Source organism: Maniola hyperantus, chromosome 22, assembly GCF_902806685.2.
Source record: "Maniola hyperantus chromosome 22, iAphHyp1.2, whole genome shotgun sequence".
Taxonomy (NCBI): Eukaryota; Metazoa; Arthropoda; class Insecta; order Lepidoptera; family Nymphalidae; genus Maniola; species Maniola hyperantus.
In genome coordinates this window covers 5,040,269-5,064,779 of record NC_048557.2, presented here as the reverse complement: position 1 = coordinate 5,064,779, position 24,511 = coordinate 5,040,269, and the positions used below count along the sequence as shown (strand labels likewise).

Here is a 24,511-nt window from a genome sequence, read left to right as displayed (position 1 = left end):
TTTGTTGAATTCATAGCAGAATTCATGGATACCTTGTTCCACGTCCTTGCACGCCAGATTCGTAAGTATACCGCCAAGTTTCAGAACTTCCTCGCTGTATATTCCTTTACCTGTATATTCAATGTACTCTGTGGCAGTCAGTTATTTAGGATGATTGCTTTTCATCTGTTTGCATTGATTTCCTTATTAGCAAGAGTTTGACAATTAGGTACCTCGGTGATTTCGAGGTAAGGTAGGTAGGTAAGATTCCAAGCAAAATTCTTTGCTTTTATCTATTTTATGCACATAACCACTATTTTCACAAAGTTTTGTAACAAAAACTAAGATTCTTTAACCACAAAACATAAAGAAATTAGGTTAGAAATTATATTTGCAACAAAAATAATAGATCTGTTTTTTTAACTGGTTTTACGGCTCTGGGTTCTAGCACTTTTGATCAAAGACTTAAGCCTACTTCACACGATAAAATGAACAAAACTTCAATTTTCGACACTTTTATTGTGATTCGACCTAAATAAATCATGTAAAGTTATTATTTTTGTATTTCAAGGAACATCGTTCGATATTTTTCGCAAAAAATAGTTTTAAGATAAAAGGGGAAAATCAAACACAACATTAGTGCAGTTCTTGTTATCTTAAATAGCAACACTTACTATTCAATTCAAACGTGGACTTGCGTTTTTGGCGGGAAACGCGAAGTGCGCTTTTTAATTGAAAATTGTTAAAAATATAGTTTTTGAGTGTAAATAGTACATTATTTTGTAAATAGTTTTCGTTAAACTGTGGTACAATGCCGTCAGATAGTGACGGCTGTGATTTGGAACCAGCAGCGGGCAAAAAGAGGAAGAAAATGCAAAAGGAGAAACCCTCTGAAAGTGATGGTGCAAAATACAAACCATTTATAAAACCAGGGTATCGCCGGGCGTACGGCGATACTAGTACCAATTCAGAATTCCCTGTATACGTAGAAAGCACAGAAGATATCAAACTAGGAAACAAAAACCCCCTAGTGGTATCCAAATATTTTAAACAAGTAAAAGGTGTAAGTGAAAGTAGGCGCATAAACGCTACTAAAATTATGCTTGTCTTCAAACAAGCGACAGCGGCTAATGACTTTTTGAAGCACGAGTGCCTTTCAGTTTATAAACTTCGAGCGTTCATCCCGGCGTCCTCTGTGGAAAGGGTAGGGGTGGTTAGGTTTATTCCAAAAGAATCTAGCAATCAGGAACTTTTCAATAAACTCTCCTCGGAAAGTGAAGTAATAGGTGTAAAGAGATTTTTGAAAAAAGTGGGAGAGGAGCTAATTCCTCTCTCCACTATCAGTGTAATTTTCAGCGGTACTAGTCTACCGCAGTATATTTATTTGGACAACTGGAGATACAAAGTTTTCACTTATGTTCCTCCTTTGATGCAATGTTTTAAATGTATGAAATTTAACCATTATGGGAAAATTTGTAAAAATCAGCAAATATGCTCACGGTGCGCTGGTGAGCACCATTACAAGGACTGCACGACGGATACACTGAAGTGCAGCAATTGTGGGGGTGCGCATCTTGCAATATCAAAAACGTGTCCTGTAAAGGCAGCGAGAATGGAGAGGAACAAAAAAGAAACCTACTCAAAAGTAGTTCAAATAAGTAGTGCGAGTTTCCCTCCACTCCCAAAGCCTCAGAGCCCTCAGACATATGAAAAAAACCAAACTACATACTCACAGCCTAAGCAAACTACACAGACAAAGACAGAAATTTCACACAATGATATTGTAAATAACTCTAAGCTTTTAGGAGCCATAGTAAACACTTTGGTTACAATAGGGAACTCTAATAATATTAAGACTACTAATCAAATCAAAGAAACATTTTTAGAACATTTAAGTAAAATATAATGGATTCTCACCTAACTATTGTGCAGCATAATATCCAAAGTATTAACAATAAGAAACCCTTGGTTAAAACATTTTTGGAACAACATAATATTGATATTTTGCTATTAAATGAGACCTGGCAAAAAAATACAAGTAATCCTATTAGATTTTCAGGATATAATTTTGTAGGAAAAAATGCAAATAATGAACATGGTGGAGTAGGCATTTTATTAAAAAATACATTAAAATATAAAATATTGCCAACACAATTTTATCAAGATGTCCAGTCCATAGCAATTTCTCTAGAAACTAATATAGGTTCCGTGTCGATTCTATGTGTTTATTGTCCACCTAAAAATAAAAATAACAATTATTGTAGAATTAATAAACTTAAAAATATTATTGCTAGCTTACCAAAACCTTGTATAGTCTCAGGAGATTTTAACGCGCATCATATTGCTTTTGGGTGCAATTGTACAAATTCAAGAGGCAAAACATTGTTTGAAATTTTTGATGAACATGACCTATGCCTGTTAAACACAGGTGTATCTACTACAGTACAAAGACCTAATGCAAATAGCTCTGCTATTGATGTGACAGGGGTGAGTCCCGTATTAGCACCTCTATGTGAATGGTCAGTAGGTGACGATCCTTTGGGTAGTTACCACTATCCAACTTTTACAAAATTAAGCCTAGTTCCATCTAAATATTCTGTCAATGACAAAGTAGAGAAATTTCTATTTCATAAAGCAGATTGGACCAAATATTATGCAAAATCAGAGGAGTACTTTAAAGGTATATCTTTTGATGAAATAGATCCTTCACAGTCGTATGATAAGTTCTGTGAAGTTTTAAATACTCTTAGAAAAGAATTCGTTCCTTATGTAAAAATTGAAGGTCCTAGACTTTTTAAAACTCCTGCTCCTTGGTGGGATGAAAACTGTGAAGTTGCTGTTAAAAATTCGAGAGAAGCTTTACAGTTATATAAAAGAAATGGGTTGATGGAAAATTACATTAATTATAAACAATTGGATGCACAAAAAAAATTAATAATTAAGGATGCTAAGAAAAATAGTTGGTACAAGTTATGTTCAACATTCAATAGATATACTCCTATTACTCGAGTATGGAATTATATGAAAATGTTTAAACGTATTAAAAACCCACCACAGCATAAAAATGATGTATGGATTCCCGATTTTATTTCAAAATTTAAACGTGATAACAATAACACAACGTTAAATACCTCTGTTTTCGAATTTAATAATGATTCTGACAAGCATATGTTACTTTTAAAGCCTTTCACTTTTGCAGAATTTAATATAGCACTTAAATCAAGAAAAAACTCTACACCCGGCTTAGATAACATTCCATATATAATGATTAAAAAATTGCATAAATTAGGTCAATTAGCTTTACTTGATATATTTAATAGGCTATGGGATAATCAATGTGTTCCAGAGAGTTGGAAGATCCAATGTATAGTACCGATTTTAAAACCTGATAAATCTTCATCTGATTGTAATTCATACAGACCAATATCACTAACATCATGCATAGGAAAATTATTTGAACAAATGCTGAAACTGAGATTAGATTATTTTACAGAAAAAAATAAATTATTACCAACATTCCAATACGGTTTCCGAAAAGGAAGAAGTGCTAATGAGAGTTTGACATCATTTGTATCGGATTTAAGAAGCTGTAAGTTATCAAAAGATGCTGCAGTATGTGTATTTTTGGATATAGAAGGTGCTTATGACAATGTTGATTTAAACCAGATTATTACTTCTCTTCATGAAATTGGCATTCCTGGAAAAATGTTAAAATGGCTATCAAATTTTTTAAATAACAGAAAGTTTTATGTTAAGTATAATAATATACTTCATGGACCTAACTCAACAAGTAAAGGCCTTATACAAGGTGCATCATTATCTCCAATTTTATACAATTTATATACCTCTCAAATTGAGAAATATGTAACAACAAAGGATGTAAAAATTTTACAATTTGCAGATGACTTGTTATTATATAGTGTAAATAAAAATGTAGAAATAGCTGTAAATAATGTTAATTCAGCATTGACTCAGGTGCAAAATTATTACCAAAACACTTTAAAATTAAGTATTAATACCTCTAAAAGTTCATGCATGGTATTTGGTGGACCAGTAGATGTAAACATTAAATATAATAACTTAGATGTTCCAATTGTAAGAAATAAGAAGTTCTTAGGAGTAATTTTTGATACAAAACTAAAATTCGATGCTCACATTAACTACATTTGTAAAAATGCATTAAAAAGCATTAATCTTATTAGATGTTTAGCTGGTACATTTTGGGGTTCAGATCCCAAAGTTTTGACTTTGTTGTACAATAGTATGGTTAGAAGTCATTTTGATTATAGTTGTCTTGCGTATATGCAAACTAATCCATCGTTGTTGAAAAAATTGGATGTCATTCAAAATATAGGTTTGAGAATAATAAGTGGAGCAATGCGGTCTACACCTATTAATTCAATGGAAGTAGAAACATGTATCCCTCCTTTGCCGGTGAGACGTGTTTATTTGGCTGAAAAGTTTTGTTTGAAGCAACTATTCGCTAACTCTAACTTGGTAAACAAATTATTACTTCCACAGGATTTATTAAAAGTTACTGAAGCATCAATTGAAACTCTACAACCTACAGCGGAAGCACTTCTTTCCGGTAAAGGACCTACTATGTCAATGATTATGACTTATATGCATAGTATTGCTAGTAAGATAAATGTGAATGACGTTTGGCCTATGTATGATTGCCACTATGATGTAATAAACCTCGAAAATAGAATACACATCACTGATATTAAATCCAATTTAGACTTCCTATTGTTCATTGAAGAAAATTGTAAAAATCATTATAGGATATATTCGGATGGTTCTAAAAATGAGAACTTTGTAAGTTCTGCTTTTTATGATTCACAGTTAAAAAAATGTAGATCATATAAATTAAACTCTGACTGCAGTGTGTTTACTGCTGAATGCGTTGCCCTGTTCAAGGCATTGGAATATATCAAAGAAGAATTAATGTTTAAAATGAATAACTATGTTTTAATAACAGACTCGAAAAGTGTTCTTTTAGCTATAAATAATTTTAATTTTAGTAATTATAAATTAGTTTATATTATTTTCCAAATTAAAAATGTACTACTTAATTTAAAACAAAGGGGAATTAATATAGAATTTGTTTGGGTACCCTCCCACAGAGGTATAACAGGAAATGAAGTGGTTGATTCTGCTACAAGAAAAAGTAATTTTTATGAAGATTGTTCAAGTAGCATCAAGGTGCCATTTACGGATTTATGCAATACAATTAAAATAAGACAAAAGAAATTGTGGAGTGAAGTGTGGGATGTGACTAATAAAAATAAAGGAAAATGGTATGCGGAAATTCAAAAGGAAATACCAATACAACCATGGTATTTCAAAACGAAGTGTGAATCTAGAAAATTTACATCATTAATGAATAGACTGAGATTTGGTCACTGTCTGGTGCCAACACACCTGAATAAAATAAAAATACTAAACAGTAAAAAATGCAACTATTGTGATTATGAGGAGGCTGATGTTAATCATATGATACTCAAATGTCCAGCTTTTGGCATACAAAGACTTATATTAGCCAGTGATCTAAACACTATAAATATGGAACAAAAACAAAAAATTGATTTTCCCCGCCATGTAAAGGACTTGTTGTGTAAAACGTCATATTTTAAGTCTATTTTTAATTATATAAGTAATACTATAAATAAAGTGTAAAAACGTTAGACTAATTAGTTATAAGCAATTTTGTATTTTTAGAATAATATTTAGTTATAAGCAATTTTGTATTTTAGAATTTGTAAATTTTTGAAAGGCCTTAAAGGAGTGTTATCCAGGGCCGTAAAATAAATTAAAAAAAAAAAAAAAAAAAAAAAATTCAAACGTCATTTTAGACGGCCATTTAGGATGTTTAAATTTAGTTGAAGCAAAAAAGGGAATGCAGCTTAGAAATAGAAAACCTAAAATTAAAGAATCTAAAATTTAGTTTAGGTTTAGGTTATGGTACAACAGAATTAGCACCAATGTATAGGTAAAGCCATTTCACAGTTTCCGCTGCGCTGCGATGTGATGCGGTGTGCCTCGCTGCGGTGCGGTGCGGTGTACTGCAGTATGGTGCGGTCCATCTATCCTGAGTACATACGTGTACAGTGTACACACAGTAGTGAGTGTTGTCTGCACAGGACACAGGTAGGTTATCAAATTCTTACAACATGATAATAATATTTAGTTAAGTGATATCCTTTGTATAGTACCTAGTCTGCACAGACAGACAAACACATTACACATACATCATTTATTAATGAAATTCTATAATCACGATTCTCACAACCATGCTGTTTACCTGCTTAGGCTACAACTACTGTGTATTTGCACCATAACATGGGTTAATGACAATTTTTTTCGCCTGACAACATTTGATTCTCGGGGCAACGGTAGGCAAGATGATTTATAAACAAAAAATGAGCTTACAAAATGCCAATAATTGTATTGAATTTTGAAATAAAAGTATTATCAAAGCTTTAAATATTATACAGCTGTCTATAATCGATTTACACAGTATAAAATAATAATACGAGATGGCTTCGATAAGCGTACGGGACCAGAAGATCGAACAGCAAGTAAGAACTATCTCATTTAATTTTTATAGAAAAAATTGCTGTAATCTTAGATAAAAATAATTAAAAGTAATAGTTTTAACTTAAAAATGTGTTAATTTATGTCATGTAACTTCTCTATTATAATTTTAGCGCCAAATAATGGAACAGAAGATGAAACAAAAGCGGCAGAATTCTGGTATGGTTCAAGCCAATGATCTCAGAGTAAGTTCTGCTAAGCGCCCTATATCTGGAAGTCGCTCTCGGGAACTACACGGTAAGCTCTAAATTATATTAATTTTGTTATTTAATTCTTAGTGTTTTATTGCATGAATGTGCTCCCAAATTTTTTTTGTTAAGTATGCCTTTTATTTATTTTTTATAACAGGCTATGATGGTCCGATGCAATTTCTCATGTCTCCAGTAAATCCGGACCAAGTTATCCCTCTCCAAACAAATAGAATATCAACATATGATGGTAAGTAATGACCATTTTGTTTCACCTTAAAACTAGGCTTATGTGACTGTAAATCTGTCTGTTTCCGTGGTGTAAAACCATTTAGTATGGATAGATCATCATCATGATCAACCCATAGCCGGCTTACTACAAAGCATGGGTGTCCTCTCAGAGTGAGAAGGGTCTTGGCCATAGTCTACCACGCTGGTCATTCTTCTTCTTCACTCTGGGCTGGTTTCCACACTTAATCGTTTCCGTCTGTTGTGCGTGCACGCTGCCCATATGCGGATTGGTAGTCTTCAGACACCTTTGAGAGCATTATGGAGAACTCTCAGGCATGCAAGTTTCCTCATGATGTTTCCCTTCACCATTAAAGCAAGTGATATTTAATTACTTAAACCGCACATAACTCTGAAAAGTTAGGTGCATGCTCGAGAAGGAACCCCCGACCTCCGATTAGAAGGTGGACATCCTAACCACTAGGCTATCACAGCTTCATCACAGGTACATAACATAAGTACTAGGTTTTATTTTGTTCTTATTTATAACATCCTGTATTTCTACTTGCTCATAATTTCATTACAATTTTATCTGATAATGGTAATCCCTACTTAAGAGCTTTGCTTGTATTAAATGATTTGACAGGCAGATGTTATTTCGTATTTATCAAATTAACTAGCTTATTCTCGCCTAAGATTAGCTTATCAACCCCTTAGAGGTCGTATTTTCAAAAATCCTTTCTTAGCGGATGTCTACGTCATAATAGCTATCGGCATGCCAAATTTCAGCCCAATCCGTCCAGTAGTTTGAGCTGTGCGTTGATAGATCAGTCAGTCAGTCGCCTTTTCGTTCTATATATTTAGATTAGTATGTAATATGGATTTATATAATAATATGGATAATAATGGATAATATGGATATGCTGACACACTTTTTCATTACAAATTAAGTAGGTTGATAGAATTGATTGTTACACTTTAACCACACTTAGATGAGTAATTGTTCCTTGAAATGTGTGACTCATAATTGCGTTCATTGTACCTATAGGTATGATAATATATATTGTACCTATTACAATTTACAGACCAAAGTAAATCAGATTTGCCAACCGTTTAATCTTAGAAACATAAACTTTCAACTGTGAATGAATTTATAATGCAGTGTTTACTTTGAAATGGTTTAACATATAGACAAATCTACGTATTTATTATAGTTATTTTGTTTTATGTTAAAATCTTTAGTAAACCATTCAACAATAATAAAAAGTAAAATTATACATTATAAAAAGTTCTTTTGTTCTTGAAAGTTTAGCTGTACAAAATATCAAAACAAAAGTGTGGTTGTAACAGTAGCGCGCGCAGAAAGTAATGTACATCGGCCTTTAGGATGACATTTCGCCTTTGTAGAGCGTTGTCTCTGTCATTCATACCTATATGACGTTTTGTCGGTCTCAACGACAGAGACAACGCTCTACAAATCTGCTATCTGTACTTTTTGCCGCGTACTGTATATAGTTAGTATATTATATACATATACCTCAACAGTAGTTGAGTGCGTAGTCTCAAATCGTCTTTAATCTCGTATCTGATATAATCGTATCGTAAGTTAAAACTGCACCTGTCGGTAGCACGAATAATTGTCGCAACCACTATAATCTAGCACGAATTTCACGCTTAGTTGAAAAATCTGATGATGGTAAAAGGAATATTCTGCATTTACATTGTACAACTAATAATGCCCGCTACTTCGTCTGCGTGGATCTAGGTTTAAAAATCCCATGGGAATTTTGATTTTCCATGATAAAAATAAGCCTATGTCACTCTCTAGGCCTTAACTGTATATGCAAAAAATGAAATCGCGTCAGTCCATTGCTCTATTGCGGAATGATTGAAAGACATACCTATAAGAAATACACACTTTTGCCTTTATAATATTATTAGGGTATCCATTAGCTATTAGCAGCAGCCAGCACATCTCCACTGTGGCTCAGCGATCTTTTTTAGACTATAATTAATTCATGTGTATCAATAGTTTAAAAAAGTAATTTCTATTGTACTTATTCCAGAACTTGGGAACCAAATAGAAGTATTAACAGTAGGCGATGATGTTGGTGAAGGTAGTGGTGAGGAAGAAGGGGAAAGTGTACCAGTGTGCAGTATGGGACGAGATGCCAGTACTGACGACGTCTGTGCGGACGCAGCAGTTGCTCCTTTGCAGAATAGGGCACAGAGGGACGTCTCACCCAGCCAGGTAAATATTCTAGAACCTCCTAGAAGCATTGGTAGTGAAGAGTAGGGGGAAAGTGTGCCAGTGAGCCGTATGGGACGAGATGCCAGTACTGACGACGTCTGTGCGGACGCAGCAGTTGCTCCTTTGCAGAATAGGGCACAGAGGTACGTCTCACCCAGCCAGGTAAATATTCTAGAACCTCCTAGAAGCATTGGTAGTGAAGAGTAGGGGGAAAGTGTGCCAGTGCGCAGTATGGGACGAGACGCTAGTACTGACTATGTTTGTGTGGACGCAGCGGTCACTCCTTCGCAGAATAGGACACAGAGGGATGTCACACCTGGCCAGATAAATGTTCTTAAGCCTCCTAGAAGCATTTGTAGTGAAAAGGGGGAGAAAAGTGTGTCAGTGTGCAGTATGGGATGAGACCTTAGTTCTGGCGACGTTTAAATGTACTAGAACTTTCTAGAAGTATTCATAGTGAGAAGTAAGATGAATCTAAATATATAAAAGGAAAAGGTGACTGACTGACTGACTGACCGACTGACTGATCTATCAACGTACAGCTCAAACTACTGGACGGATCGGGCTGAAATTTTGCATGCAGATAGCTATTAGGACGTACGCATCCGCTAAGAAAGAATTTTTGAAAATTCAATCTCTAAGGGGGTGAAATAGGGGTTTGAAATTTATGTAGTCCACGCAGACGAAGTCGCGAGCATAAGCTAGTTATGTATAAGAATCAACAGAGGGTTATGTAAACTTCCCAGGAAATATTAAACAAAACCCCAATGAAATTCAAAAACATCGGAAATTGTACCAGAACACTAAATCACTTGACGTACTTGTTTTTATTTATTCTTGATTATGCTTTTTAATAATTATGTAATGTATGACCATATTATGTCCGACATGCGAATGTAAATATACGTGTAGGTAAGTTATATTACAGCTAAATACTGTACAGTAGTTCATATATCTTCAAAACGTATTTTTCCTGGAAGGAATAAGGATTGTGGTTACAGATACACCACATTAATAATAATAATATTTCCTTTTACTTGAAACGTAGGTGACTCATGACGTCATGACTTAATATTTAAAGGTGAATCCACACCCGGTATTTTCACCGATCATGATCACGTATCCTCATGTTACGTGTATCTTAAATTAAGACACTCATTTTAACCTCATCATATTTTTGGCACGCCATTGCATGGCGCTGATACTTTTTTATTAATGAATTGTAATGTCCTTGTTGTCTTGCTTTGCATTTACAGCAAATAAATGATTGATTGATTGGCCCAATGATCTGTCCATGTCAGTAATCGTTGCAGTGATCTAAGTATGAACTCAACAGATTTTCGATGCTATTTGGGCTGTATCAGATTGACGTATCACCGAGTCCAAACTACGGCCCTACTACTAGCCCATTTGCGTAGAAAAGTTGCGTATAATAAGTAGCCCAATTTGAACACGAGGCGTATGACTGCGCATTGTACAAAAACAGATGTCAGCCGGGTTCATTCCTTAGCTTATGACCTGCGCAAATCGTCATTCAACTTCAGATTGGATTAGCTATAGTACGCGACAGGTGGGGCTTTGAGGCGGGGAGACGCCCCGCACACTCGCTCTATTCTGCACCAGGTTAGCGCGGAGGCTGTGCGGATGTGCGGGGCATCCCCACCCCGATAGCGATCTCGACTTGTTGCGTACTATATCTACTTATTTTGCGCGCACTTTACTCGAAGTCAGGACGTAGTTGTGATCAGCGAAAATATCAAGTGTGGACCCACTCTTAGTTTACTCAATTACTCATAAATGAGTTTTCATTAACAGTCGAACAGGTATAGTGTTTGTTCTTTACAATAGTGAAGAACTTGAATAGTAGGTCATAGTAAATTACTGGAACCAGATGTATAGTTACTGGAATTTGAATGTTAGTGTAATTGGAATATCATAATATAATTATTAATTAAATATTTATTATGATACGCTTGTATTTGGTAAGCATTGGAAAATTTTATAGGTAGTTTTATTATGAGATTTTTTTGCATTCGAAAAGCCTATATCTATGATTGTTCATAGAATAGGATTATAGAATTCAACAGAAATATTTTTTACTCAAACGAACTTATACAAGTATGCTCTTACCGCTGCACTAGGGTTTGGAATGCCTTTCCTACTATTTATCAGAATATATCATAGTCTATTATATTATGTAAAATTCGTTGTTAAAATAAAAGCTGTGCCAGTTCTTCTTGAAGAATCAGTGCTTCGACAACGAAGATTGATACAGATTTCTTCTCGAGAATCAAAATTATGCAGAGGCTAAAGTTGAAGCTGAAGTCCATCAGTATTCAGTACCCTTATTATAAATGCGAAAGTGTGTTTGTTTGTTGGTTTGTCCTTCAATCATGTCGCAACGGTGCAACGGATTGACGCGATTTTTTGCATAGATATAGATAAACACCTGGAGAGTGACATAGGCTACTTTTTATCCCGAAAAATCAAAGAGTTCCCACGGGATTTTTAAAAATCTAATTTCACGGGGACGAAGTTACGGGTATCAGCTGGTTAGGATATAATCACCGCGTAAAGTCCACTTTTAAGGCGTTTGTGACTCATTCGATTCATGATTTGACGGATCCGTCAAAATACGAATCGAATGAGTGCGCACGTAAGTTTTGTATGACTTCGCACGATATTTTCACGAAAACAAACCTAATACGAATGATTCTACAAACGCCCTTACTGTACTTATTCATCATCATCATCATCATCAACCAATAGACGTCCACTGCTGGACATAGGTCTCTTGTAGGGACTTCCACACGCCACGGTCTTGCGCCGCCTGGATCCAGCGGCTCCCTGCGACTTGTCTGATGTCGTCCGTCCACCTAGTGGGGGGTCTTCCAACGCTGCGTCTTCCGGTGCGAGGTCGCTATTCCAGCACCTTGGGACCCCAACGTCGGTCAACTATCGGTTGTACGAACTATGTGCCCTACTCATTTCCACTTCAGCTTCGCAAACCGTTGAGCTATGTCGGTTACTCTAGTTCTCCTACGTTCTTCATTCCTGATTTGATCACATAGAGAAACTCCAAGCATAGCTCTCTCCATCGCTCGCTGAGTGACTCTGAGCTTTCTTATGAGGCCCATAGTTAGCGACCATGTCCCTGAACTTATTAAAAGGATGATATTATACTTTTCCAGACAGCAGAAATCGAAGGGTCAGTGGAAGGGTCGGTAGAGACGTTCGTGATAACGCCAGCCAAGCACGGCACGCTGTACAAGTGCAGGATAGCCCGCGACAGGAAGGGCATGGACAGAGGCCTGTATCCCACTTACTTCCTGCATCTCGAGAAAGATTACGGAAAGAAAGTGTTTTTGTTGGCTGGTAAGTAATTAGATTTTGCGTTTTTAGGGTTCCGTACCTCAAAAATCACTTTGTAGTTTATTGTCAGTATGTCTGTCTTTCAAGAATTGCTTAAGTATACTTCCCGTTGATTCCCTCCCTTCCCTAGATTCATGAAATTTGGCATGTATGTCTTACAGCGCAAGTAAAAGATTAAATCCGAAAACCGCGAATTTGTGGCTACAAAAACTAAAATGTGATAATGAACAAATGATTAGTATTATAAATTTTCCAAGTAAGATAACTATACCAAGTGGGGTATCATAGGAAAAGGCTTTATCTGTATATTATAAAAAAGATTTTTGTTTATTGTTATGCATAATAGTTTTTGATTTATCGTACAAAATGTCGAAAAAAATACCCGAGAGGGAGGAGAACCCTCGGTGCCTGTGTGCGGTGCGGTGCGGATTCTGACTTACACTTGACCGGTTTTTTTACCGTTTGTCTATTTAGATGATTGTGCCTGGATAGACCAAATTAACCATATAAACCATATAATCCATGCAAGGTTGGGTGTTGTGAACGAAATTAGTAGTAGTAAGTAGTAACATAATATAGCTAAAACGATTAGGTTTTTTATGACATAGGTTCTCTTTATGAGGATTCCAACAAGCAAAGCCTGTGTGGGTCAACTAGCTAATAATTTTTTTTTTGTTTCAGGCCGCAAACGCAAGAAATCCGCGACTTCAAACTACCTAATATCAACAGATCCAACGGAATTGCTTCGCCAAGCAGACAGCTTTGCAGGCAAACTACGATCTAATCTGCTCGGTACTGCGTTCACTGTGTATGACAATGGCAAAGCGTGGAGGAAGACCCATAGAGACCCACCTAGGCATGAGCTTGCAGCTGTTGTCTATGTAAGTTGCAATTTTGTTTTTCAAATTTCCAGAATTCTACTATACACTACTAGATGACATACTGTACCTGGCAGGAAATATTCTACATCAACCTTTAGAAATAGATAGCGGTTTCGTAGAGCGTTGTCTCTGTCGTTGAGACTGACAAAACGTCGCATAGATATGAGTAAAAGATGCTGCGCTAAGCCAGCAGCAGCAAAGCAGTTCATGCTTCACAGTACGGACACGGCACTTTGAAGCATCCGTCCTCGTCCGCGCCTCGTACGTGGCACGGCTCGTGCTCGCCACGTGTTGGTATAATTCATCCCTTAGTTTACAGATTTTTGTACTAAACGATGCACCTTTATCGATTTATTTTAGAAGTCAACTAATGTTTCTTTAAACGTTGTTCCAGGACACGAACGTCCTCGGTTTCAAAGGTCCCCGCAAAATGACGGTCATCCTCCCTGGGATGACCCCGGACCGTCAAAGAGTGACAATAGCGCCTCAAGACGACAGCGAATCGCTGCTAGAACGTTGGAAAAGCCAAAACTTCGACGACATAGTTGTTTTGCATAACAAAACCCCAGTGTGGAATGATGAGACTCAGTCCTACGTCCTCAACTTTCACGGAAGAGTGACACAGGCAAGTGTAAAGAACTTTCAGATCGTTCACGATTCAGAGCCAGATTATGTGGTGATGCAATTTGGGAGGATTTCCGAGGATGTCTTCACTATGGATTTCAGGTATCCGTTGTGCGCTTTGCAAGCGTTCGGTATAGCACTCAGTTCATTTGATAGCAAATTGGCTTGTGAATAGTTTTTTTTATCTGTGGTCCACATGTTTTGAAACAATTTTTCTGGTGTTTTCAAATCAATCAATTAATAAAACCTGTGAAAGAAAAACCTTTGGACGTTACTCTGACTATAGTCCGTAAAAAAATGACTCTTCACGCGCCATTTTAACGCTATGGGTCAACTGTCATATCAAAAGTACAGTTCACCCAGGTATTTGTTCTAAAGTGCCCCGTAAACGGTCAAACATGTTTGTCAAATATTACGTGTTTGACAAAGTATTTGAATGTCTGCGGTCGTGTTTGATGCGTTTGTGGACCCTACCTGTAAAATAAGGAGTAAAATTGTACTTTTGACATGAAATTTGACACAAAAAGTTAAAATGGCGCGTGAGGAGTTAAATTTTACGCGTTATGTCTTAATGTGTTTTTCAAACATGTGAACCTCATAGTTTTTATGTCGTTTTTAATATAATATAGATAGTTTATACAATCATGTTTTCTTACACACCCGAACTTTTAGTATATAGTTGTTTTATCAAGTTTTTGACAAAAAGTCACGTTAGAATGGTCACGTTGTTCTCGAGGTTAGAGTTGATTACAAAGTACGTACCGTACGCAAATTGACGTACGGAGTTTATTAATGTACATTCATATCTACAATTTACGTAGCCAAATTGCAGCGAAACTATAGTTCGCGACATGACTACGTGGCAATCGGGGTCTGAGGCAGGGAGACGCCACGCACACCCGCACGTCACCTATGCTATAACGCGCGGGGGTTTTCCGGGTGTGCGGGGCGTCCCCACCCTGATTGCTATGTCGACATAAATTATCGCGAAATATAAAAACTCTTAAACACGTGATCGTTAACAAATTCACATATTATCGGCATTTACTACATTATGTAGAATAGAAAAAGTTAATAAAGTTTTCGCCCACTACATAGGGTACACTAGCACTATAAAGTGCGTTCCGTTTTACGCCTTTAACCAGAAGAAGCTGTATTTGATGCAGCATTTAGTATACCTTAAGAGAACCTTTGAAAAAAAAATGAAACCACAAAGAACTTACGGTTTGATAGCATTGCAAAGGTTTTCGATTGGTTAAACCTTTAACTCAACCATTATAAAATAGACCGGTTGAGTTTCGGGTACGACCCCATTGTAGTGGTACGAAAACTTTCTGAAACTAAGCGCACATAATTTAGTTTTTCGGTGCTTGTGACGACTTATCTAGGTTGTGTTTTGTTTTTATCTGCCATCGACAAACCAGTGATCGAATTATTAGCTGTTTTTTGAAGTATTAGATTAATATGTAACAATTAATAGTAGTAGAAATAATTTAACATCTATTTAATATGGTCCAAGATGTTAGTCCTAGTGGGATTTCAGGTAGCTTTCGGACTGTTTGGTAACTATTAAAAGTATGTACATAATATTAATTCGCCTGACCGGTTTAAGATTTGCACAAACTCAGACCAATCGCTCGAGGGTTTGTTTTTCAAGTACTGGATACTAAAAAAAGACGAATACATAAGACCAAATAGTCCTGAAGTGGACTTAGGCTAAGATCTATAGAGCGTACTTTGACTTTACTCAGACTTAAGACACAATTCGCTGTATAGAACTAAGGATATGGATTGATTTGGATTTGCCACTTGTAATCCGAATTATTCAGAATTCTCATACAATTTTGAATTTGAATATTGAGTAAAATTTTATTCATATGCCAATGAAATCAAATCAAATCCTTGCCATTGATTGACGGTAAATGTACATTACCCTTGGTGTGAGATCTATAGAACGCACTGTGCCTTTGCTCAGAGAAAAGACAGCAAAAACGAGACATATTTATATCTCTAGATAAATCTGTCTTGTTTTAACTTAGACTTGAGTCTGAGCAAAGTAAAAGTGAGCTCTATAGATCTCACAATGAGAGTTATATACTTAGTGTAGTATGGCAAATCCAATTTGAAAATTAATTTTAAACGTAAGTCAGTGGTAGTTATATGTTGTGTGTAGTTAGTATTAAGACACCTGAGAGAACATTCCCAAATCTATTTTATATGGATAAATTAGATATAATTAATGAAACGAAACGTCACAAGCTTGCGTGTAAAATTATGCACCGCGGAGCCAATCGTAGAGAAAGTATTATATTTAGGCAATAGGTATTAAAATAACCAGCAGAAATTAATTTGATTATGATAACATCACGTCACAGAAAATGAACAATAACCGTCTCTAGGCATTTTTGTATTAGGCTTGAATGCAAACCGTAATCCATACTAATATTATAAATGCGAAAGTGTGTCTGTCTGTCTGCTAGCCTTTCACGGCCCATCCGTTCAACAGATTTTGACAAAATTTGGTACAGCGATAGCTTGCATCCCGGGGAAGGACATAGGCTACTTTTTATCCCGGAAAAGCAAAGAGTTCCCACGTGATTTTCAAAAACGTAAATCCACGCGGACGAAGTTCGCTAGTCTAGTAATAAATATTTTTTATTCAAGTAAACTTTCACTAGCACCTACCGATCTTCAGCAAATACCGTTGTGCAACCCGTCAGTAGGTACCTACTGGTGACAGATGTCTGGCTGTCTGTTGTGCTGGTTCATTTTTAACAGATGTACGTAACAGACATTATCGTAGGCAGAATTTAGGCCTGTGTGATATAGCGCGTCATTCGATATGGATGTTGCATTATATTTTTGCACACTGTCTAATTGTTGTAGTACTATCTGTTATTTACCTACAATTTTGGAAAAATAAATTTGATTTGATTTGATAGATGTACGCAATGAACTAGACCTATGCTTGTGGTACGCGACACGTAGGAATTCATACGCGGTGGACGACAGCGTCGCAGCGACAAAGAATTGTGACATATGACATGTGAATCTCAAATTAATTTCTGCAGGTTATTAAGGAAAGAAACACACTTTTAACATGCGACGCGACCCTATTAAAAAATACAATTTAAATCAAAGTTATTTTCTTGGACTTTCTGGTCTGTTCCATATCTCAAAATTAACTCGTTAAGGTGGCCACAAATCATCTCTATCAGTATATTATATCAACAACTAAATCATATTATAACAACTCCAAAGTCGCACTGACTTTAGTAGTTTAATTTGTCGCGTTACGAGTTAAAAGCATGTTTCCACTATTAATAAAATCGAAACGGATTTGATCACATACGAGTAGAATATAGTTATATCAATAATGTGTCCCAAATGAATAAACTTGCCTTTATTTTATGTACAAATTATGTGTCATTCGTAATAATATTAAAATTAATAATATTTTCATTTGTACTAGTCACTATTACGTATTTGTTTTAGTTAATAAAAATAAATTAGATCAGTAAGTGATTTTTTACCAGTTTTCAATGTATTTAATGTTTTATCTTTTACTACGTCACAAATCACAATACTGTTTTCAGTGCATTTATATAATAATCATTCTTTTTTCGCAAATAGTTATAAATATGTATTCTTAAGCATCGTATGGACGGCCCATCTAGCTATACTTCAAGCCAAAATCAAGCACAAGTCGATTGCGAAAGCTGTGGTTATCACATTAGTCTCCATTGTTGTGATTGGCTGAATTTTTGGTAGTCTTGCTGCAGCAATGCAACTTTACTTTTAAATTATTAATATATTTTATTTTATTTTATTGAATAGGAAGCCAACGGTATACAAAGAAAACTAATTATGACGACTTATATAAACTTAGGACTATCAATGTATCCTCACTTACAGGCTAACTCAACATGCTTTATATGAATAAATTGACAAGTCTAAACGTAAAGCTATTCTTTTCCGCAGAGAACATTGTGAAAGGAATAAATAGCACGACTTGACAATTTAGTTAATAAATCGTATACAACCGAATTAGCATCAACAATCTAAATTCTAATCTCTCGATAGAAGCATATTCCTGAGTACTTAGTAGACCAGTTCAGTATTACTGTGGTTAGAATTTATTTAGCTCTGACAATAATACTATATTGCATTCCACTCACTTTCACTGCCTTATCGCAAAACTTAAGCCCTGGTCACACAACGCTAACGCAGCGACTTCTATAGTTTTAATGCAAAAAACTTTATTATAACGCGTAAAATTTCATTCCTCACGCGCCATTTTAAATTTTTGTGTTAAATTTCATGTCAAAAGTACGTACTTTTGACATGACAGTTGTCCCATAGAGTTTAAATGACGCGTGAGGAAGCGCGTGTTAGGGAGTTTGTGCACTCATCCGTGTTTTCACGGATCCGTCTGAAAAATACGAATCTAATGGTACGTATTTGTATGTCGACCACTTCGAAGAATCACGAATACGAACCGAATACGGATGAGTGCACACACGCCCTTAGGGTCTATTCAGATGGACTGCATGCAGTCAGCGTGCAGTTCTGGTACGGCCATTCAGTGTGAACTGTAGTGGGTCGGCAGTTGCAATGCAGTTGTGTTCAACTGCAATAGAACCCATCTGCAATTTTGCAGTCCGTCACTAGACACTAACCCTAGCTGTCGTTAATGTTCACATTTTAAAGAGTCGTTGACACCCTGTCTACTTGCTTCCATGCCATTGTGACTGACCAAGGCTTTAATAATCTAACTTTATAATTATCTCAATGTTTATATCTACACTAGTGTGCAAAAACGTTTTTAAGAAATTTTGTGTTATAATAATTATAGAACAATCTTTTTATCCATATTTTCATCAGCTCAAATAAATAAATTGTGAACCGCATTCTAAATTATATAATATTTGTCTAAAGTAAAACGCAGGCGGCGGAGCTTTTTATATATCTTATAGAATATTACAATTTCTTTGATATATTACAAGTTTGTTTGTAATATATTAAGAGATAAATGTGGTCTGTGGTACACAATCTCTAAACTAAGCTAAATTGAAGAGACTAAATCAAATGCTATCTTTTTCCAGGGAGCATTATGAAAAGGATAGCAATATACCTGACATTTTGGTTTAGTTTAGAGATTCGGTAAGCCACCTTGTCTGTCGTCTGCTAAGGCCTAAATTCTTGCTACGCTGTCGTCAGTTGCGCGTACGTATTAAACTCCACACCAAGGCTGAGATCTATAGAGCGCATTTTGACTTTGCTCAGGCTTAAGACCATGGATTTACTATACTAAGAGTTAAAATGGGATAGATTTATGTAAAGAATATAGATAGAACTGTGAGTCGTTTTAAATCTGAACAAATCCAAAGTATGCTCTACAGATCTCAGCCTACGCTGACTCTAACAGCGTCGCAGTACGAATAGTAGCTACGCGCGATCGACATAAATATCTCAAAATCTTTTAACGTTGTCGAAATGTGCAAACTTGTACTAAGGGTATAGCGTAGGACTAATTCAGGCCTAAACTTGCCCTTCACTCATGCTGCGTAAACCCGCGAACGTTGCGAAATAATAGTTTGGATGGTTTCGCGTTTCGTGATGTTCCCCGTCCGACTTATGTAAGGAAAAAGAGGAGACCAAGACTAAAGAAAAGGTGGATGGATTGTGTGAAAGAGGATATGTGTGTAAAAGGGTTGGATAATGCGTTGACGTATGACAGAAGTGAGTGCAAGAACAAGACATGTGCCGGCCCCATATAGCGTGGGATGAAGGACAAAAAGAAAAAGAGTAATGTTTCACAACTTTCGCGGACATTCACAGCGTAAGTGTAAGCGGGCATAACATAATGATATAGGTAAGAGTAGAGAAATTAAATGTGTGCCTATATGTAGGATATGTGTATAGATAGCCTAAAAAGAAATCGTAAATGAAATTTTGTAAAATAAATAATAAGGATATAATAAAAGCGTTATAGTTACGAGCTTCTATAATATCGTATAAACTGAGGATATTTTTCTTATTATGAGCACAAAGTTTTTCACAATATCGAATTATGTAGTGATTTTTTTTACATAATATTTACTAGTAAGTATCTATATTATTATTACTACATTATTTATATACATATTTACTTTTTATAAAATAGAGTATTATTAATGTCAGTAGTTGTCTTTTAAGAAATAATAAAAAAAATAAGTCAATGAATAAATAATATTCCTGTCCCTGTCTAAATATTTAAGAAGTCTATGCAAGCAAGATAACTAAAGGTGCAGACAAACTACTGCGTTGGTGTAGTGTCGTGATGCGAGTCATACCACAGAATACTAACTATTACTACGTAAAGAAGCAACGTCCCAGCCGCCAATTCATCATCGCCCGCAACGTAATGGCACGGCTACGGGCTACTGGCAATGCCGTCACTCGGTTCTCACGCAAGCGAGAAGCACTGTGTTGCTTACGTATACGCTCGCTACGCTCAGATCTCAGACCGTTATCTACACGCACAAATCGTGTGCGGACAGACCGGTGTCCCGTTAGTAGTAATAGGTAATTTAAGTCAGTTCGCTTGTATCGAGTGTCTGAACGGATCTGGCTAAAATTTGGCATGCAGATAGCTAATATGACGTAGGCATCCGCTGAGAAAGGATTTTTGGAAAGTCAACTCCTTTAAGAGGGTAAAATAGGAGTTTGAAATTTGTGTAATCCACGCGGACAAAGTCGCAGGCATTAGCTAGCACATTATAAAAACTTAACGCACTGCACTTCCGTCATCCGAGTTCTATCCGTCATCCGTGAGATTACCAGCGATTATCTACGACATATGTCATAAGCTACCATACAAAACAAAAAGGAACTTATTTTCTCGGACTCGGGTCGGATAAGTGCGTAACCGCCGTTAGTCGTGGCGCGGTGGCGCTGGCTCCGATTGATCAATCGACACGCAAGTGTGTGCCACAATCACAACACATTCCAACACAACAGTTTGTCTGCACCTTCAGTATCTACAATGGCATCACAATACATTTAAATTATTCTCTCTGTACACATCTCTTTACTAGTATGAAAAAATAAAGGTCTTATTTTATATCTAGGCATAGTGCGATCTCATATTTTCAAATCATGTCAATTTACATTATGGGCCTGTAATTGGTTATATTGATTTATTTTAGTATGATGATTTGTGTTGTGTCATAATTTTCATGAAAATCACCGACTAATATTATTATATGTAATTCTATGTACATTTAAACGTTAAATATGTAATGTAACTTTATTGGTGAGCAAAACTGGATCGCTAGAGTTTGAGTTTTGTTTTGGACAACGTAAAGTTTTTTAAATAGTCCGCTTGGGACGCTGTTATCTTACATGCATAAAGTAATTTAGACCTTTAGAAGGAGATAGAAGATTTGTCACTGTCGTTGAGACCGACAAAACGTCATATACTTAGGTCTGAGTGACAGAGACAACGCACTACAAAGCCGAAATGTCATTCTAAAGGCCGATGTACATTACTTTCTGTTGCTTACTGTATAACTTTCTGCCTGTTAGTCTACATTGAATCTTACTTTTGCCGTTCAAATATTATAGGTACTCATTCAGTAGTTTATCGACAAAAATGTTAACAGACACACTTGCATTAAAAATTTAAATACAGTCAGTAACAAGGACATAAACTTTAGTGACACTTGTTCGCCAAAAAAGTCACACTTGAGACAAAGGCTCCAGGCACATTGTCAGAGTCGAAGCGAAGCGTCTTTATCACTATCCATATTATAAATGCGAAAGTGTGTTTGTTGGTTTGTCCTTCAATCACGTTGCAACGGAGCAATGGATCGACCTGATTTTTTGCATGGGTATACCGTATAGATTAAGACCTGAGAGTGACATAGGCTACTTTTTATCCCGAAAAACCAAAAAGTTCCCACGGGGATTTCAAAAAACCCAAATCCACGCGAATGAAGTCGCGGGCATCAGCTAGTCTATAATTGTACTTTGGAACTTTTTAGAAAAGAAGCGTTGCTCGCTTCGCTCAAACTCTGCGTCAAATGCCCTGAGCCAAAAATATCAATTTTGGTGTATTGTGCCTTTGAGAACTAGGTTAAATGTTGTGCCTTTTATTTCCATGTCTACTATGTATTTTGTACCTGAGGCTTTTGTATGTGCTTGACTATCATAGTATAGTTTAATGCTTTACACCACCTAATTGGTACTTAGTAATTTAAATGGTAGACAAACTGTTTGAACCAATATTTTGGGGGCTGGGCATTAAATAATATCTTTGTTATAATTTTATCTATAAACTTCAGTAAAATACAGTACCCGTCAGAAAATATTGTACATCAACCTTTAGAAAGAGGTCTTTAGGTTTCGCAGAGCGTTGTCTCTGTGAGACACACGAGACATGATATGAGACATCGACAAAACGTCACATATGTATGAGTGACAGAGACAACGCTCTACGAAACCGAAACCTGTTTCTAAAGGTCGATGTACAATATTTCCTGCCAGCTACTGTACCTAATAAACTTTAAAGATTACATAGGTAGGTACTTAATCTACCTAATAATAATAATATGTAGTTATATTTTTCTACTCAGCCCCTAGGTAGAGTGCATGTTTAGAAGTAGGTAGTCTTGTGTATTAATAAATAATAACTAATTAATCAGTAAAAAAACATGTAGGTATAAACTTAAAGGCAAAAATAATTCTACAAGATTTTTTTGCACTTTTGCCCGTTCTTTACACTTTACAATCATGCAATGAATCTGAGAAAAATTAACTGCTATAAGTGAAAGAATTGACAAGTACTCTTGTACTAATTATTTTACCATTTATGAAACTCAAAGTACCTATTTATAATAATAAAGTAATTTTTATAAAAATTAATAATATTGTATTGAACCTCTGGTACTAGTTTTAATATATCTTGTCTTGTAACATTTTTAAAGGAAGTGAGTTTTTATGGATATGCAAGGATTTCTTAGTAATATTTGGCATGGTTTGGCTGGTCCCAAATGTATTATTTTCTGTATTTTTTATAATAAATATCAAGTCACAATATCAATACTGCCATCCTACATATTATATCTAAAAAGCAGTTAATTGCAAAAAAATATTTTAAGAGTTATCAAAAAAAATTGTGAATTCAGAAAATAATATTGTTTCTAAAAAAGGTTGCTACATAGTACCAAAAATATACAACCTTTGGTCCTACTCATTATTATTTACAAACATTATCGTCATCATCATGATCAACCCATCGCCCGCTCACTACAGAGCACGGGTCTCCTTTCAGAGTGAGAAGGGTTGTGGCCATAGTCTACCACACTGACCATGTGCGGATTCGTAGACTTAGACGTAGAAACAGTATGGTTTTTGAAAACTCCCAAGTTCTTTTGGAGATAACTCAAAAACTATTTTTGTCGTTATCAGCTTTTTGGATATGACACAACAGAATACTTAAGAAAAGGCAAACACATTTTTATTATTATAAGTGGTTAAAAAATATCTTACTTATAAATAAGGGATTATGTATGTTTAAAATTATCTGTAGTATGTCTTGCTGTCTATGTAAAATAAATAATTCTTATTTTACATTATACACATCTTGTATACAATGTTCATATAATTAAAAATGTATTTATTAATAAATATTTTTATTTCCCGACAATGAATATTTTATATTAATATTGAATTTCATGAAAATCATGTCTGAGGCTCTATTGTATTTGTTGCATTTAATTCACTTTTGTCTTCAATATAACATTTATCTTACAATAGTTTGTTTTTAACAATAAAATTATTATTATTCAAACAAGTTTCTTCATTTGTCTCACCAATAGTTTAAAACAGCAAAATTGTGAAACCACCTGCACCAGACTGACTGAACTGTAGTGCTCTACTAATTTATAGTAGCTAGACACTTGGACTGTGATTGCTAGAGAATATGCAGGTTCAAATCCTGTCCTGTTTTTATATACTTACCTGGCATATCTAAAATTTCCTTCAAGTATACAGTAAAGTGCTTGAAGACCAAAGTCTTCAAAGAGTATGTGTTGCCAGTGATGACATATGGATCCGAGACATGATTGCTAACTATGGGTCTCATAAGAAAGCTCAGGGTCAGTCAGCAGGCAATGGAGAGAGCTATGCTCAGTGTTTCTCTATGTGATCAAATCAGAAATGAGATCCAAAGAACTAGAGTAACCAACATACCTCAACGGGTTGCGAAGCTGAAGTGGCAATGGGCAGGGCACATAGTTCAGAAAACAAATAGATGTTGGGGTCCCAAGGTGCTGGAATGGCGACCTCTCACCAGAAGATGCAGTGTTGGAAGACCCCCACCAGATGGACAGACAGCGTCGAAGTCA

At 35.7% G+C, this 24,511-nt stretch overlaps 1 protein-coding gene across 3 annotated transcripts; it reads left to right on the top strand.

Annotated features, from left to right (window-relative positions):
• Positions 1 to 6,360: 6,360 nt before the first annotated feature.
• ktub (Tub domain-containing protein ktub) lies at positions 6,361 to 23,950 on the top strand. Of its 3 annotated transcripts, XR_011238050.1 has the most exons (8): positions 6,361 to 6,560; positions 6,690 to 6,813; positions 6,925 to 7,014; positions 9,059 to 9,243; positions 12,435 to 12,618; positions 13,297 to 13,496; positions 13,891 to 18,391; positions 18,502 to 18,517. XR_011238050.1 is itself a non-coding variant. In XM_034980514.2 (7 exons), the coding sequence occupies exons 1-7, from the start codon at positions 6,519 to 6,521 to the stop codon at positions 14,293 to 14,295; spliced, it is 1,230 nt and encodes a 409-aa protein (XP_034836405.1). In that variant the 5' UTR covers positions 6,361 to 6,518; the 3' UTR covers positions 14,296 to 23,950. The 3 variants fall into 3 exon arrangements, 2 of the variants coding, with proteins under 2 accessions (XP_034836405.1, XP_034836406.1); XM_034980514.2 differs by having other exon boundaries at positions 13,891 to 23,950; XM_034980515.2 differs by lacking the exon at positions 6,925 to 7,014 and having other exon boundaries at positions 13,891 to 23,950.
• The last annotated feature ends 561 nt before the right edge of the window (positions 23,951 to 24,511 follow it).